Source organism: Electrophorus electricus, chromosome 10 (assembly GCF_041902795.1).
Source record: "Electrophorus electricus isolate QZ-2024a chromosome 10, ASM4190279v1, whole genome shotgun sequence".
NCBI lineage: Eukaryota > Metazoa > Chordata > Actinopteri > Gymnotiformes > Gymnotidae > Electrophorus > Electrophorus electricus.
In genome coordinates this window covers 14,937,331-14,956,288 of record NC_137506.1, presented here as the reverse complement: position 1 = coordinate 14,956,288, position 18,958 = coordinate 14,937,331, and the positions used below count along the sequence as shown (strand labels likewise).

General features: G+C 40.7%; 1 protein-coding gene across 1 annotated transcript; it reads right to left on the bottom strand.

The window, feature by feature from the left end:
• Positions 1-404: 404 nt before the first annotated feature.
• nrde2 (NRDE-2, necessary for RNA interference, domain containing) lies at positions 405-18,755 on the bottom strand. The gene is made up of 14 exons (XM_081721116.1): positions 18,425-18,755; positions 15,229-15,322; positions 14,859-15,044; positions 13,022-13,162; positions 11,708-12,158; positions 11,168-11,576; positions 8,936-9,069; positions 7,986-8,109; positions 4,931-5,103; positions 4,461-4,841; positions 3,299-4,236; positions 2,978-3,125; positions 2,508-2,579; positions 405-2,190 (listed from the first exon to the last, which is right to left on the bottom strand). Exons 1-14 carry the CDS (start codon positions 18,480-18,482, stop codon positions 2,065-2,067), a joined length of 3,435 nt encoding a protein of 1,144 aa, XP_081577242.1. The 5' UTR covers positions 18,483-18,755; the 3' UTR covers positions 405-2,064.
• Positions 18,756-18,958: the final 203 nt, after the last annotated feature.

Genomic DNA, 18,958 nt, shown 5'->3' with positions numbered 1-18,958 from the left:
TTACTATCAAGTATAAGCAGTAACCTCAGCTGAAGCAACCTCACTGGGTCCTGTACTTTTAGCTTGTTTTATTGTGCATGGGACATTTCTTTTAAATATATGAGAAAGATTACTTGTTATTCAAGCAATTAGATTTTTTAACACATTCAACAACAAAGAAAAGACTTCAGTATTCCTATGCTAAAGACTAAATTATTAGACTAAAATTGCTGCCCCTGGGCAAAGCTGAGATATTTACTTAAATGTTTAACGCATGTGACTAAATTTACATAGAACCGCAATGTTATTTTAGCATACTATAACTGTAATCAGACGTTGGCACTGAGTGGTTCTGACATTTTAGACATGCTAATCCAGACTTAGTAAGATCTAATCAAACAATAAATATATTACTTTAGGCAGACTTAGGAAGCAAAGAAACCTTTATTTTTATACATCTTAGAGAACTGAATTTTATCCGTTACCATTTTAAACCAAATTAAATTGCATTACTGGATTTAGTGAATGGTTAGTATTTTATATAAAACACAGATTTTGTAAATATTTTTGTGTGTACAGTTGTGTTTTAGATAGCACAAGTTCACCTCTGAACCACATTCTATAACTTTGTTTATATAGTTCTCTTCTCAGGCATTTCACTGTTTCTTGGGTTGAGAGTAATTTGCTTTTCTTCGGGCCACCCTTCAATTCCAAGTCACTTCCGATTTTAATTGAAATTATTGAATACTGATTATAAGAAATCTGTCCTTAGGAATGTTGGCCCTGCCTTCTGCAGCTGCCAGTGTTTTCAACTGGAAGAAGCTGGTTTGCTGTTTCACACCACAGATTCAGCTCATTCTGTAGGTCTGCATTTGGGAATGTTCAAAAGCTAAACATTAATTTAGGATTAATTTTCTCTATGATATACACTACAAAGTCAAATTTTTTTTTTTTACACTATTTACTTCGTTTACCTCTTACCATTTTTCCAGCAGTGCTTATGAACCCCTGCTACCATGCAAGTTTCATGTGAGGTGTGCATGTTTTTCTAGATAAACAAATAACTTACTGTCATGTTAATTAGCTACTCCCATGCAAGAACAACCCCTTTCTGATGTTTTAAAATGTAAATGACATTTAAACTAATTCTATGGTAGTTATTATGAATATAGTTATTAGGAGTTTGAGTAAGGATTGTTGATATTAGGAACATAGATTTTGGGTTGCTGGATTGTTGCATACAAATGAAAAAACATGTTCTAGAGAAAAAAAAAATGCAACTGATGACATGCAGGCTGCTTGTGTCAGCATCTTTGGTTGTATATAAAAGGTTGTATGCATTAATGTAATATGTTTGACCAAAAAAAGGTTTACGTTTTCTAATATATATACACACACCTATCTAACTACATATAAACCTTTTGGTTTCTGCTTTAACTTGCTTTTTTGTATTTTACTATTATATAATTGTACAAACCAAAACCTTTATTCAGTGTCCAAATTATGCCGTAAAGATTCAACAAGGTAAAAGTCCATTTACAACTATGTAAAGCAATCTGACTTCACTTTAAGTGTTTGGTATCATTTAATTGGCTGGTGCAGAATTGAATGTTCACTGCTAGTGTGCAAGGACTTTTGGCCAGCACACTCAAAGCTAGCCTACTATCACCTAATGATGCCCACGCAACATCACTACCTGACATGAACTCTGAGGAGATGGAAGATGGAAAGAAAGTAAATGCAAGACATCGGGATTTACTGTAGCATCTCTATGAGAAGGTGTGTCCACTGCCTATGATTTCACATTTCTAAAGATGGTTCCTGCAGCCTAGGACATGAAGAGGTTATGAGCTATTCTGCCTCTCACCACATTCAATTCCCTTTAGAGGTCTGCTTTCTCTATCTGAGCAATGCTCACATGAACAGCCAGCACAGAATATTTACTACAAATTTATGTATATACATTTATTATCACAAAATTGTACTTTTAACTAAAATTAAAAAAGTATTTTGAATAGGTGTCCTGGTGCTGGCATGAAGTAGTTTGGAATCCAGCCTGGTGCATTATGGGAAGAGTTTGGGTGACTAATCCTCCAACAGAATGTCCACCTCCTCCAAAGGAACCCGGAGCCTGAGCTCCTTCTCTGTCAGAAGGTCCAGAAACTCCTGTACATGCTCTGGAAACAACTTCACTGCATCCATGTACAAACCCTACAGGTTAACACACACACACACACACACACACACAAACACACACACACAAACACACACACACACACACACACACACACACACACACACACACACACACACACACACACACACACACACACACACACACACACACACACACACACACACACACACACACAACACAAACACCTCACTACTATGTACCTGCTGTTTCATAAACTGCAATTAAGTGCACAGTGACATTTTACAACTCAAACTTATATTTAACCATGAAACAAAAGTAATGTTATACATGACAATCTATCATTAATTCATTAATTAGAGAGAGAGCTCACTTTGACCCATGGTATGGCCTGTAGTGCTTTGTAGAAGATTCCTCTGCCCCTCTCTATGTATCCATTAGAGACCTGGACACAACATACAGCATCATCACCATGATTTTGCATAGGCTGGTGATTAAAGTACATCAGATTGTAAACTTTCTACCAGTTTCCTAAAAGTGAAATCCCTGTAAAGATGACGACATCTCTTAACACTAGAGTGGTTTTAGGAAAAATGCCCTAAATTCATAATCATCTGGCTTATGGAAAGATGCTCCTTTTCAAATTAAATAAGAATAAGAAGAGTAAACACTGATCTCAGCCCAGGTCTGCAACTCTAAAATTTGACAAATAAAACACCAGGGTTATAGCAGTACTATTTCAGGACCAGTTTAGCAAAGAATTCAAAATCTCTAGTGCTGCATGGGCACTTCTGTTGATATAAATGGTATATCCATCTCCATGCTGACTGTAAAGGTTTTTACCAGGGCGGTCATATACATCCTCCAAAGCAGAGGGCAGTGAGTCCCATGTTCTGTTGCCACAGCAGCCTCAAACAGTGCATGGATACGGTTACTAAGGCCCATCTCCGGTAAAGTGGGTAGAGTTTCTGCTGGAAGACTCAACCTGGAACTACAGGACATAAGATTAATGTGCAGTGAGTATAAAAGAGTGAAATATTAAACTAGCTAAAAAACTGTCCCTCTCAGGATATACACATTAAAAATTCCCCACAGTGTAAACATGAACTGTACATGCTGTTGAACTTTATATGAAGTTCACTCATGTTTCTCATCAGTGCTCACCTATGAGCCAAGTCCAACTGTTGCTTCCAGTGCTGCTCCGCCATCACAGCAAAAAGGCGGGGTATCACACTCTGGTTGCTCTTGGCAACACTGTGGAAGAACCTGCGTGTGCGACCACGGTTATGGCAGCGGCACTCGGCCCGCAGATAGAGTTTCCATAAGGGGGCACTGCAGGGCAGGTGATTCAGTGCATCAGTGAGAGCCAGTCTGAGGTGGGACAGAGGGAACACACTCGTGTTTCCATGGTGATGTAACAGTGTGACATGCTGGACAGCCAAGGCCTCGCACTGTGACATCACATCTGAGTCATGGTGTGTGAAAGATGTGCTGCCCTCGGTTGAACGGGGAAAACTGGAGAGAGTTTCTCTGGCCTGCACATAGACTGCATCAGCTGCTTCTATCCCCATGGTCAGGTACTGGAAAAGCCCAAAACAGCCAAACAGTCCACATATGTTCTCAGGTTTCCCAGAAGCCCCAGCACTGCTGATGTCTGGAAGGGCAGACAGTGCCTGTTCATAGAGTTTGCGTGCCTTCAATATAGTCACTGGGTTGACGTGTCCTGAGAATGGTGTGTAGATGGCGCCCTCAGCCAATGTGGTGAGTATGTGGACAGCTCGAGAGGCAGTGGGGACCATTCCTGAGCTTCCGGCCACACCATTACACGTCAGCTCCACTTCTAATTGGGCATATAAGAGGCAGAGATTACAAAGAGCGTGGTCATGGAGGCCTAAGGCCACACCCAGAGTGAGGGCGGTGTCAAACACCCTGCGAGCCTCCTCCACGTTTCCCAGGAGCCACTCCACATGGCCATACTCCCTCCACAGGGCTAGGCTGCCACGGTTCTCCTGCTGTTTCAGCAGACATTTAGCCATACGCTTACTGGACTTCCCCTGAAACTTCAAACGCTTCTTATTCTTGTGATGCACACAGCGCAAGACCTGTAACACACAGAAAAAATATGATATTTCTACTTATTCAGTATATTGAGTGAAGTGTACACACACACACACACACACACACACACACACACACACACACACACACACACACACACACACACACACACCATACAGAGTGGGGCACAATGTTTTTTTGCAGGGTTTGGTCAGCCTTTAAAGAGCCACAGATAAACTGACCACTAATCCATCAAAAGCACACAAACCTTCAGCTTCTCATACTGCAGCCAGCAGAGATTTAGGGCTGCTCTGTCTTGTGCTGAGAGGAGTGGGAGAGTCTGTTCCAGAACGTTCTTCAGAAACTCCTCTCCTGCCTTACATAGCCCTGTTTGCCTCCTGGAGCTGTAAAAGTAATTCATGTGACCGACAGCACTGACCCCAGATACTGGAAGGTCATAAGAAGTCAGAGGGCGTTCAGGATCAAAGCTCTCATCCAAGAAAGCGGAGTCATCTAAAAGTAAACTGGAGGCTGGGGGGCCAGAGCATCCTGGAAGGCCTAGGAATTGCAGGAAGGAGGACAGCAAATGTAGCTGCAGCTGGGCAGACTCAACCCGGATCATAGAGGGCCCAATGTCATCAAACAGCACCTGGACACATACAGGACAACATTAAGAACTTCAAGAAATGTATCCTCAGCAAATGTGTCATGCCATCACATTTAAGTCATTGATGATACCTGTCGATCTGGGTCCTCACAATCCTCTTGTGATTGGCTCTTAGCACCGTCTGGTCTCCATGGCAACCAGTGATTCGCTTCGCGAGAAGCTTCCACATCTAGCCATATCTTCCACTTAGGCTGGGTTTTGTCTTTAATCTCAGACTCATCCTGATCTTCATCCTCCTCCTCCTCTGTGACGGAAGAATAAGAGAATGGAAATTCTGTTGGGTTGTATTTAGTCTCACAGGGCTGCCATTCTGAATACTGAGGTATTATGGGACCTACACCTAGCAGGCACATCTGACCCCAACCCACAGTGCAACCTGTATGTGTGCGCGTGTGCATGTGAGTGAGTGCGTGAGTGTGAGCGAGTGAGTGAGTGAGAGAGAGAAAATGAGAGTGAGAAATTTCCAGAGAAACACAACATTTTGGCAAAGTGTTTCTGAATTTGTAGGAGGAGAAACCAGTTTATATTAGAAAATAGTAGATGTTTAAATCATAACATTCATTCCATGGGGTTCTACAATCCTGGTAGTGTAGATCAGTTTCTCTGAGTTTCCTGATTTAATTGGTGCAACAACATACATACATACACACACACACACATACACATACACATACACACATACATACATACATATATATATATATACATATATATATATATATATATGAATAATTAATTGTCCATTAGTATTAAAATGCCTTCCCACTGGAAAGGACAAAGCATGATGGTTTCACCTTGGTTTCTCTGATGTAAAATTGATTTGGTCTCTTGCAATACAATAGACAACTCTTGCAGTAATGCATGAGGAGGAATGGGTGACAACAACTGGTCCTTTCATGCCAGTTATTCTAGTGGCTGTGTTAATAAATTGACATGTAGCACAATCTAGATCGACTGCAGGCTACAGTACTATAGTTATTATCCAAATGGTCATTTATCTTATTCTTGACAAGAATGTCTTTGATGTTTTTGTCTCATCTGTAGGAGATTAGTGGAGGTTCCTTTAAAAAAGGGATAGTCTCTGCATTTTCTCAGAGGATTCTGAAGTGTTTAAATACATTTCAGCCACTGTATTATTTTCAGGATAATACAGCACCAAAGGAATTCTTGTTGCCTTAACAGTAGATTTTTATAGGTCAGTGCATCTACTCTCTGAACAGGTAAAACACAACTCCATAACCCAATGTTCGGAACATTTTCACACATTTCCATAATTTTCTGGTGGAATTCTTCTCTCACTGCAAATGTGCTTAAATCTTTATAGCTGTGAGTAAGGGATGGAGTTTTGGAATGTGAAGAGTTGTATTGCAAATACATGTTTGTAAAGATGACTGTATGTAAACCAGAATTTTCAGACATAACTGAAACATCAAAAAAAGTTAACATCATGCCAGGATGTGCTGGGTCACCTACAGTTCCAGTTGGGCCCTGAACTAATTGTTCTTAATCTTTCAAACATTATATATTCATTATTTATAACACTAAAATCCTAAAACCTTAAATGAATAATATACATGTATTTTATTTTAATCAAAAAGTATCCCCGATTCATAGTAAAGGTTCTCGGGAAAGTTCTTATTTGGCCAGTAGCGTGTTATCTAAAAATAATGTACAGTTACTGTGATCCAACTATGTAGTGTAAACATTCAGGTTAATGTTAGAGGAAGCTTTGACTTTTAGCCGTGAAGATGCTAAGTCAATTTAAGCACAAAAGCAAAAAGAACAACGCGAGCAGTGGGTTGAATTAAACAGACTTCCAGAATTGGAAGCTTACTTCAGAGGACACAGAAGAGACTGAATGGTTTGTTTGTTCTGTCCATTGAAAAGGCCCATGGTAGGAATCTGGATTTGGAGTCATAAATGATCCTGAAGTGTGCAAGGGAATGTCACATGAACGTCACTTGAATGAGAGCAGACCTTAAGAGCACTGACTTACTGGCCATGACCCGTTACTGGTCATTAAACATAAGAGAGACAATTGACCAATTAACTATTAACCCTGATCTATGCAGCAAAAATATACAGTATCAAAAAACAACAACAACATAAAAATGTGTCACTAATTATAACTGTGTTAGATGTGTGGGATGGCATTGTAACACCTGGAGTGGCCATTACTACTCCTCTGCAGGGGTGGGGGCGGTCCTTAACTACTACAGAGAAACTGTCTGGTTGGGGGTGTGGGGCTGTGTCATCCTTAAATAGTACAGAGAAACTGCTAGCAGAACCACAAGTGAAGTCAGAGATAGCCGTCCCCCGAGCTACTACAGCACAAATGTATAAATGCATAAATGTATATAAATGTATACATGCATAAATGTGTGGATTCAGGGCTCACAGAGGGTCAGAGGCAGTCAGGGAAGCCAGCTTGACTCTGCTGTCAAGGCTCCGATGTGTCACTAGGAGATAGCATTCAATACTCTTTTTTTCCCACCCACACACACCGGCTCACATTTCCCATCTGTTCTTTTTTCCTCATAGAGACTATTAAACCCTCAGCTAAAATATGATCACTGGCTAATAGGTTCACTCGACGATTTGTAGCAGTACAGAGAATCTGTATTCCCTATTTGAGTGAGAAAGGGTTCATACAAGAGATATTCATTCTCTCTCTCTGTCACTCACTCTCTCACTGTCTGTCTGTCTGTCACTCACTCTCTCTGTCTGTCTGTCACTCACTCACTCTGTCTGTCTGTCACTCTGTCTGTCTGTCACTCTGTCACTCTCTCAGACAGACAGACAGACAGACAGACAGACAGACAGACAGACAGACAGACAGACAGACAGACAGACAGACAGACAGACAGACAGACAGACAGACAGACTCACACTCACTCACTCACTCACTCACTCACTCACTCACTCACTCACTCACTCACTCACTCACTCACTCACTCACTCACTCACTCACTCACTCACTCAGCCTTAGGTATCGGACAGATAGCTTTGCCAGGTTATGTGACATCCAAGTGTATATGTGGTCTGTGAGAGGGGTGTATGTGGTTCAGATGAGTGAGTGTGTGAGATCCAGGTGTATATGGTGCCTGTGATACAGGTGCAGCATACCTGGCTCAGGGGGAATGACCCAGCCTCCTCTCTCCTGCTGCAGCATCCAGGCCCTCCACCCCCTGGCCCCACGCTCCCCCACCCGTGGCTCACCACTGTCCCAGAATGGCTCAAAGAACTCGACCTGAATGCATACACGTGTACACACACCCACCAAAAGTCAAGAGTTAAGACAGCATGCACATTCCCCCAGTAGAAAAAAAATCGCTGTCAGTCCATTGGAAACAGCTAGGTGTACAGTTGCTAAATGGTGGTGTGAAGAATGAGCTCAGAGGAGAGGTCTGCTTTTATAATTATTAATCCCTCTGCATTGTTGCTTACAGCCAGAAATACCTCATACTGCAGCACATACCCAGACCTCAGCTGTTACACAGCCAATCGCACACAGTCAGCATGACGAAGGCAGCCAATCTTAAAGAGACAGCTGGTAGCTGACCAAATGCAGCCTGTAGCATTAATAGTTAAGTCAGGTTTGGGAGGCTCACTATGTGAGATGAATATGAGCAACAGTGGAGAATGCTAGCCAACTGATGACATCCGTCTTTTCTGTCATTCACTACACTCACAGTCCGCTACGCTAACACACAAAAACGTAGCGCTACACCACCCTTCTACACAAGCAACTTAGCAACTAATCAGTAACATGCCCAAAGTAGTAAGAGTCGAACTTTTTGGAAGGTGCCTCACTCAGAATGAAGAAGATTTGGCTTAATTCTTAAAAGTCCCTATCAAAAAGCAACAAATACATCTAAAGCTGACAGTTTTGCAGAGTCATAGCAGACACAACCCATATCAGAGCTTTTGTTTGACAGGTAATTCATACATTACAGTCAACTCAATATATGAAATTTGTACGTATGTGACCTACTGCTTGGTGGGTAACTAATACATTACAGCCAGCTTAGTATATTAAATTTGTGTGTGTGTGTGTGTGTGAGAGAGAGAGAGACCTGTTGTCTGGTGGGTAGGTCTTTCAGGCTGTCAGGTTTAAAGAAGGTGAAGTCCAGGAGGGCCTGGAAAAGAGACACAGCCTTCTCCGAGTGGCCCACTTGGCGCAGGAAGTGGCACTGTAGCAAGAAGATGTCTACAAGAACGCAACAGAATGACAGCATTAGAGACCAGAAGAACACATCAAAATGACTTCATTAGTGCAAGGTCTCCCACACGCACACAAAACCAGGATAAATACTATATCACCAAGTAAAATTAAACTGAAAACTGCAATGCAGTACCAGACACTGCCAGACGCAGTTGTAGTATCATTACTTAATGCATGACATCCACCTCTGGCCACATTAAAAATATTAATAGGCATATTTAAAAATATTGCAGTTCAGTTGTTTTTGACTTCTTTCTTAAAGCTCAACCAAAGTCATCGCCAATTCTTATCTATCTATCTATTTATTTATTTATTTACATTTGTGACCACACATCCATTGCTAGTGCAGCTAACTGGCTAGCTACAGCTTTCAATCAGAAACCTAAAAAACGAATGGATGTGACTGGTTAATCTTGTTTTTCTCCACAGTAACTGTTAGACAATGGACCATTGAAATCATATCACTGAAATCACTGATGACATATCGTCATTTTGTTGTCAGCAGCATGCTCTTATTCTGTTACAAAGTACTTCAATTCTAATAGGTTCTTGTCAATGAGAAAAATTTAGTTTTCAGAAATTGCCCGTCACACCTTGTGGTATGCAAAAATGTTTAAAATATATGTAGTCTTGTCCTACATACATTTTTTCTCCTAAATATCACTGGATCATTTGAAATATGTTGTTAAAGTGTAGAAACACACTAAATAAATCCTTCCATTCAGTTCATAGCTTGCTCAATCCCTACAAGCAGCCTTGCTTTCAAACTGCTGAACACAACCAGACTGAACGAGCTTTCCACCTTGAATAAGGTACTCGTCCTTGGAAAAGTCTGATCAAGCACAGAAGCAGCAACCCACCTCAACCGTCTTACTGAAGTAATTTATATGTGCAGTAGCTTTATCTTACGGAACAATATTCGTGTTTTATATTTTAGACTTTGACAGAGGTGATTTTCGAAAACAATATTAATTTGTCTGTAGAGAGAAAACATTTAAACCCAGAGTTCCTAATATGGGAATGACACTTACCTGATGTGCAACTATTTGAATGTAAATAAACCACAGGTTGGCTATGTACAAAATCGCATACTTCTGTACTAAAGTATGCCAAAAGTTCCTAGATTATATGATACACAGGGTGAAAATCTGAACTGTGCAAACACTGGACACTATTCAATCCTATGATTCCAATGTCGAGGGATGTTTCTGAAGCCAAACCAAACAATAAAAAAATGGTGGATGCTGACAAAGCAGTTTTGGAGTGTAAATATAATGCTTAATAGAATTGTATAAAAATACATAAAATTAACACAACACAACACAACTGCACCAAGCACAACTGAGCAGTTCACTTGCACGGGAAAGGCAGGGTTAAAAGCTGTACTGCGGCATACAAGTGGACTGGTGAAGTCACTATGTGGCAGACAGCTTTTAACCCTGAATGGCTCAAACTTTCGTTTCAAATTAAACACCTAATTATTTTGTTTGGCGATTAAATGATTGATCATATTAGTTGTCAAATGCTGAGCACACAGGTAGCTTTATTAGACTGAGACTCCACAGCAGCTTTTTCAAGCTTTGCTCAAATTTTTTTGCCTTTGACTGTCTTAATAATATTGACTGTTTTACTTAAAATATTTCAAAGCAAACAATGTCTTGTTCAGCAGTAAAGAGTTTCATTCCAAAACATGGTTCATGGCAGTGAAAGCACACATTTACTGATTATGGATGATCATGGATCGTTAAGAGAAGGGATGCGTTTGTTTGCTTATAATGCTCCTGGCATTAAGAGAGAGGGAGAGTGAACGATATCTATGTGTGTACTAACACATGTAGCCAGGGTCTGAGTGGAGATACTGTCTGTCTACAGTCTCCATTACACATGCTTTGGCTCTAATTACTGCGAGAACTACTAAAACACTGAGTTTGCACACTAAAACACATCAGTCAATATTCACCATTCATATGACCTCATGTTGATATAAGACTTATTTATGCAAGGCTGCATGAATGAATGAATGCTGTTGTGTATACTAATGAAAGTGTCTGTATAAAATGTTATTTGCTTTCATTTAACATACCTAGCATGTCCTCCTGTGTCCCTGGCAGAGGGGGGTGGGACACCATGCTTCCATCCTGCACCGCACTGAGCGTGCTCAAACACTTTCCATAAACAGCATTCACCTTTGACATAGAAAAGGTGCTGAAGTGACTCTGAGCGAAGAGCAGGTAGCTTTTCCACAGGGGGGCGCTGTTGGGATGGATGAACACCAGTTTCTTCCACTCTTTCAGAAGCATCGCAGGCTCCCAGAGCTCTTGGCACAGCTGCAGTCTCTTTAGCTTGAGGTCGACGCTGCCAGGGTTACTCTCCAGCGCACGATCTAGAATGGAAACCTTCCTCTCCAGCAGAGCGCGTACAGAAAGCCTCCGAGCTTCTGCCTCACTGTCCTGCGCATCTGGAAATGCGCCACATGCTGCACCCATCTCATCCTTAACACACACACACACGCACACACACACACACACACACAAACTCAGGACCTCCTGCAACAGGTTAGCCAGCAGATTTGACTGAAAGGTGTTTTGACAGGGCTTCTAGGCTGGACAATGCTTATGTTTACCTGGAAGCATATAAAAGCCAGCCATGTTTGAATATCAGTGGGATTCTCGCGTAGTTTTCTGTTGAACTCCTCCACTTTGGCTTTTAGCAGGGTGGCACTGTTCTCCGGAGGCTGCAGCACGTTGTCTTTTACCTGTTGCTGACCTTTGCCCTCCAGCCACAGGAAAGTACCAGAGTCATAAACTCCAAGAGGGTTGAGCCCGGCAGTACATGCTCTCAAGCCGGCATCCTTGTCCTGGGTGGAGCTCAGGGGGATGAATGCGGCAGAAACAGAGTCCAGAGCATCAGGGAGCAAAGGCAGGGCCTCGCAGCGGAGTAGCTGGCAGACAGACAGGGAAAAGTAGCGTTTTGGTCTCTGGTCCCCTCGCTTTGTCTGCCCTGCAGAGTCGTCCCAGCACACAGCCTGTGTCCTGCTGTCCAGCCCCAGAACAGAACTGCCCTTTCTTTTATACCTGTGCACATGATACACAGCATGCAAGTACATGCACACAAACACACAGACAAAAGAGAAAAAAGACTAAGAATTGATGAAGCTATCTGTCCAATACCTGATGGTGTGAATGAGGGAGAGAGAAAGAAAAAGTGTGTGCATATCTTGTATGAACGCTTTTAGTCATTGCAGTGTGAAATAGGGAATGCAAATTCTCTGTACTGCTACAAATCATCCAATGATCCTGGCCATTGGCATATTTTTAGCTGAGGGTTTAATAGCCTCTATGAGGAAAAAAGAACAGAGAGGAAATATGAGCCTGTGTATGTGTGTGTGTGTGCAAGAAAGAGAAAGAATATTGACTGCTAGTGACAGATCGGAGCCTTGACACCAGAATCAAGCAGACCTCCCTGACTGCCTGTGAGCCCTGCACGCACATGTGCACACAATCGTGCACACACACACCAAAGTGGAAATAGTCCAGTATAATGCATCACTAAACAAAATGCTGTAGAAGTGGAAAATGTGGGCCAGAGAGAGAACAGCAGGCAGTGCAGACACGGAAACCTTCCCAACGGCTATGCAGAAAGTCACACATACCAACAGTAAATCTGTTCCCAAAGTCATACTGTATTGAACATTGTAAAGTTAAAAAAAAGGCAAGCAGAATTAGAAATCAGAATTTCAGATTTATGATATGCTTTAATATTTAGAGTAAGATAAACAGCTAAAGTCATAACCTGTCATATACACACACCCTGCAGTGGCTGCAACATCACTGAAATGTGGAGTGAACGAGTATGGCTGTCTTTCACCTCACCTTTGTACACAACTCCGAGGGAGACAGACAGACAGACAGAGAGACAGAGAGGCAAGTGCCCTTACCTGGCTATGTGTGCCCTATAAAGGGATCTGTATTCCCAGTTGGCAGGGTCTGCCCTCCTGTCAATGCAGAAAGATTGACTGGTCGGGGCTTGGAGGTCGTCCAGCCACATAAACCCCCCTACTTGTACCTGACACTCCTGTCTGGAGGTGACAAAGGGAAAACTGAGACATACTTGGGGGGCTTAAAAATGTACACTTGTACTTTTACTTTGTAAAAAAAAAGTTCACGGACAGGAAAATGCTCATTTCTTACAAATATATACAGTACAGGCTGTAGGTGCGTTAGCTTTGTACTAGGTTTGAAATTAACCAGACACAGAAAAATGACTATCATTAGCACTACTTTGATTAACTTAGTTTTCTCGATGCATGACCATAAAATAATTTTACAATAAGACTTCTGCAATGTTTATGACCAGTTTGCAGAGGATAAGAAATCTCTGTGTCTGGTGGCTACTAGTAGATTGGCTACTAGATTTACTTGCTGCTATTGTATGAAACGATCCACGTGTAATATGTAGCTTTTGCTGGACTACAAAATATTGTTGCTGCATTAAATATGAATTTATATTAACAAACATTATCTGTCTAGTACTATTATGAACTCACTTGCCTGTAATCCTACATACATCGTCTATGCAAAATGTTAATATTTAATAAAATTGCTTATTAGTAACAGTATCTTGGGTTTTAATAGCAGCAAGATACATACATTTTCCTAAAGATACTAGAATTGTCTGCTCCCTGAAGTCTTTGGCAAATAAGTGCCAAAATATAAATGCTTCATAAAGAAGCACAAGATGTGACTGAATATTTGCTGACATGGCAATTTGCACAGATTTAAAATAAACGGGTCATTTTACAGAAGGTAAAAAAAAAATCTTTACAGGTGTGGATGTGTGCAGCCGTATGAATGACATCGAAGACTTGGAGAGGACCAAAATCACTGAGTAATGGGGGTAGTAATTACATTACCCCTCCCCCATGTAAAACTAATCCCAACGAATAGGTTGATATTCTGATATTCTTCATGATCGCCAGTTTTCTTTAGTTATCCACTACTACCGTGACCTACAAGGTCAATATTTTCTATTGCTAAACTAACCAATGCATATTTGATTCTTAATAGTGTGTCAAGAAGATTTTTATGACTCACTTTCACTTTGGTTGATTCATTCAGAGTTGTGTGTCTTGTAATACTTATGTGGTTTACTATCCAAACACAGACTCAACAGTTTATAGGGTCTATATATATATTTTTTCCTTTCTCTCTCTCTCTCTCTCTCTCTCGCTCCCCTTCTCTTTCTCCATCCCTCGCTCCCCTCCCTCACACCCCATTTCTCTCACTCTCCCGCGTATCTCACTCTCCCCTCCCTCTCTCTTGCACCCCATCTTTCTCACTCTCCCGCATCTCTCACTCTTCCCCCCCCCCTCCCTCCCTCCCTCCCTCCCTCCCTCTCTCTCTCCCTCTCTCGCACTCCATCTCTCTCACATCTCTCACTCTTTTTGATTTTTGGATCATGTGAAGGCTGTGATTCATTAAAACTACAGGAGAACACTTGTCTGAGATCAATCAGGATGCTCACAAATGACTCTGCACAGGCCAATACTGCAACAATTAAAACACAGACCAGTAGGCAGACCTTACAAAGACAAGGGCAGTCACACACAGTGTGTGAATGTCATGGTTACTGGCAGGTAAAACCCAGTGTGTAAACATCATGGTTACTGATAGGTAAAAAAAAAAATGAAGTGTGTGAACGTCTTGGTTATTGACAGGTGAAAACCAGTGTGTGAACATAATGGTTGCTGACAGAGGCAGTGTTGTGTCTCCTACCTGTCTGGGTTTTGTTCTTTTTTCTTGAGCAGGTCACTGGGGTAGACTGTGTCACAGTCTGAATCGCTGCTCTCTGAGCTTGCTCTATTCGTTTTTTTCTGTTTCTTTCGCTTCTTCTTCTTTTCTTTCTTTCTTCTCTTTTTGGATTTGAAATCATAATCATCCTGCTCTTCAGGTTTCTGCAAACTAGACATTAAACACCTTAAACTTGCCATCAAAAAAACAGAAAATCCATTCAATTTCAACTTTACTGTAATGTTTATTTTTATGTTTTTTGAAAGTCTGTCAGATATAAATAAAGTGTACACATATGAATAAACCTTAAGTTGTGTGTGCGGGCATGCGTGGAGTTTCTGTGGGATTTCGTTACCTTGCATGCGGAGGACTGGGAGGACTGGTAAGGCTGTGATGTAGGTTCAGGGCATCATTTGTGCAGAAACTCTGATTGTTCAGCCATTCAAGGTCTGTCAGGGCAGTGAGGAAAAATGACCAGTCAATGTCAGTCTTAAGAAGTTCTTAAGAAGTTTATTAATCTGCCAACACATGTGAAGCCTCCACATCAAGCTAAATTTCTCCACAAGATACAGAACAGTATTAGTGCATCCACTGGAAATCTATTTAACATCAGACATCGATGGATAGAATGTGAGGGTATTACTAAACAGACTGACTCACTTGTAAAAATGTCCCAGTACTACAGGTAAAGTTAGCACACTGAAGCAGTCTGGTCTACTGGACTCAATGTGTCTTACATTTCAATTATTTGACCATTCAGACATAAAAGGAGTAATCTTTTTCACTTTAATGGAAAGACAGACCCATGCACCAGACACATTTGCCTTTGTAGGCCTTATGACTTACCATAATCTTGCAGTGATATGTTCAACATGCTCCTTTCCATTTAACCTTTCTCAGTCCTTATGAATTGTGCTACAATACTGTACATACTTTGGCTACTGCACCAGTGTGTTAACAAATGGCACCACAAGGCTACAAAAAAGTACATGCTACAGTCATAAACACTGGTTTCAGTGGTCTTTAAAACTGTCTGAAAATATTTACATTTTACATTGTAATTTGACGTTAAAACCTATGAAGACACTATGAAAAGACAGTAATGACATCCACAAGTAATCCTAATGTCAATCTTACAGTGTGAGCACTTTTGTATTTATTCATGTTGATTTGATTGGTCTATTACTTAATAATTAATTATAAATTCTCCTTGTGCATAAAATCACCTACATGCAAAATATATAATTACCAGTAATACTCAGGACTCCCACAAGTATAAACAATGAAATGAATATATCACATTTAACCAAATGCACATCTTTATTAAATACTGATGTATAACTATATCTAAATTTGCTGATAATGATTAAAGAGCAGGCTGGAAAAAAACTCTATCCAAAAATAACTATAGTTTTACTCTTCTTGAATTTCCTTTGCAACGTAAGAATATGATTTACCTTACAAAGTGGAAATAAATTAAGTAAAAAAACAAAACAAAACAAAAAAAAACAAAATACACACACACACGCCTATTTCCTCTCAGCACTGTCAAGGTTGCTATATGCAATAAATATGAAGTTTTTAATCTAGTTTAAATTACAAATATGAGTTTTGGTTGACAGGAGTTTGATGTCACTGTTCATCCCAGTGCTAGAGGACAAAAAGGGTTGCTAGTAGGTTAAACTAGTAACTACTGATTTTTTTGTGAAATAATATTATATTTAACTTGTCAACATCTATTTCACTATTATGCCATTTCCAATGGTATAATAGTCATTAACATCACAAGAAAATATTATTGCTGTTTGGACTAGTGTGTTATTTTTCCTCAGTCTGAGTCTGTAAGTATCTGTACTCCCTCTGCTCAATACACGCAATTCAGTTTAACAATTACTTCAGTCTGTCATGCTGACTCAGGAGGTAATTGTATAGAAAATACAAAACTGTACAGTGCATGTGTGGGGGAAAAATAACTTGCTGTTCGTACTGCCTACAGTGATTACATTTAGGTTATCAAAAAAAAAAGGGGGGGGGGGTCCACATATACATACTTTTAACCAATTTATTTATTACTTATAGGAGCAGTAACAACTGCCTTCAGAGCCTACACGCCCAAATAATCTTATTCCTCTCCATTTGGCTCTTCTTTACAAATAACATTTTAAACAATGTATAAAGTAAAAGAATATACTTTCATGGTAATAGAATAAATGAAAAACAGTTAGTACAAAACTCTACTCTTCAGTAGTTCTAATGCTCTCAGGTACTCTTTTCTGAAAATTAAATGTTTTAAATACAATATTGGCAATTTAAAACAAGCCAAATGTGCAATGCACACAAACTCTGGCCACTTCACTTCATCTATACCTCTGTCAAATTTGTTTTTCATTTGTTTTATTATATTTACAAGCCTAAAAGGTCATTTAACCAAAGTGTAGGTGCTGAGGTGTGAACATAAGGAGACTGATGTATGTAAAATTCTTGTGTTACATGCAGACTGTATACAGACAAAACAAAACAAAACAAACAAACAAAAACCCTAATAGCATCACAGTTCTGTGTCTGGGCATTTTAGGTCTTAACAGGCTCCATACAAAATAACATACAGAAAGTAAACTTCCCATGTCCTCTCAGGCCATACGCTACTGTGAAGCAGCATAATAAAACCAATCTCACCAATGGTAACGTGTAGGTCGTGTACATGACTGGCCAACTGACCAATGGTAGCGTGTAGGTCGTGTACATGACCGGTCAACTGGCCAGTGGTAGCGTGTAGGTCATGTACATGACTGGCCAACTGACCAATCTGACCAATGGTAGTGTGTAGGTCGTGTACATGACTGCCCAACTGACCAATCTGACCAATGGTAGTGTGTAGGTCGTGTACATGACTGCCCAACTGACCAATCTGACCAATAGTAACATGTAGGTCGTGTACATGACTTGCCAACTGACTAATGGTAGCATGTAGGTCGTGTGCATGACTTGCCAACTGACCAATGGTAGCATGTAGGTTTTGTACATGACTGCCCAACTGACCAATCTGACCAATGGTAGCGTGTAGGTCGTGTACATGACTGCCCAACTGACCAATCTGACCAATAGTAACATGTAGGTTGTATACATGACTGCCCAACTGACCAATGGTAGCGTGTAGGTCGTGACTGCCCAACTGTGCTGTGCATGTAGGTGGATCCTGTAGAGACTGGCCAAAGCAATGCAAAAAACATGCCGACTGTATGGCGACTGTAGAAAGCAAAAATCAACATGAAAGAAATGCCAAATCCCGGACATTTCAGAAATGCCAGTCGGAAACATTTTTAGATCCCAAAAAGATGTAAGGTCACCCTATTACTGCCAGCTATGACGCACTCACATTGGGTAACAAACACTCAAATCTAACCTCACTGTTAGCAAACACCAGTTAGCTAACGCTAGCTATTTAGCTACTTTTCAATGAAACCGACAGCTAATTATTGAAAAAGACTATGCATTGTACTTATTCAGATCTGCAAAGTTGAAAGGGAGAATACACGGCGTACTTAACTTACCTCTATTTCGAGAGCTGTCAACATTTAATACTCCGCGGAAAGCAGGAAACAGTGCCATGTCGCAGGTGGCTAAGATAAAGTGGTTTAGTTAGCCCTCAAAAACAGTCGCCTACACATGACGTCATTTGCAGCCTTCCGGGGGAAATTATGACGTCACAAGTGTGGCTGAAAGTCCGGTTCAGCACTATTGACGGTATAAGCGTCAGCTTGTCTGGACTGAAGACGTAATATAAAACAAGCTTGTTTTTGCATATTTGGCTGAAAGCACTACTTGAATGTTTTCCCCCATATGGTACAGTGACGTTTTTTGTTTTTTTTTACTCCATCAGCTGGTGTAACTGCCATGCTTATGCAAATATCCGGAGTGCTTTCCATACTTTGGCAACTTTACTTTTTTATTATACTTTACTCTTTAATGCCTTTTCAATCCCGAGTCTCCATACATTTTCCATGTTTCCACACGCAGTGGCAAAATGCTTCTTATAAAAAATAACCATAGCCTCCCTTGACATACCAAAAGTGTCGTTTTGAACA

Bases quoted from the DNA above. Each gene is read 5' to 3' on its own strand.
- nrde2 (XM_081721116.1), bottom strand. From the start codon at position 18,482: ATGGCACTGTTTCCTGCTTTCCGCGGAGTATTAAATGTTGACAGCTCT. The intron at 15,323-18,424 runs GTAAGTTAAGTA...CTGCCCTGACAG, and splicing joins TGACAGCTCTCGAAATAGAG to ACCTTGAATGGCTGAACAAT. The intron at 2,191-2,507 runs GTGAGCTCTCTC...GTTAACCTGTAG, and splicing joins AGGCCATACCATGGGTCAAA to GGTTTGTACATGGATGCAGT.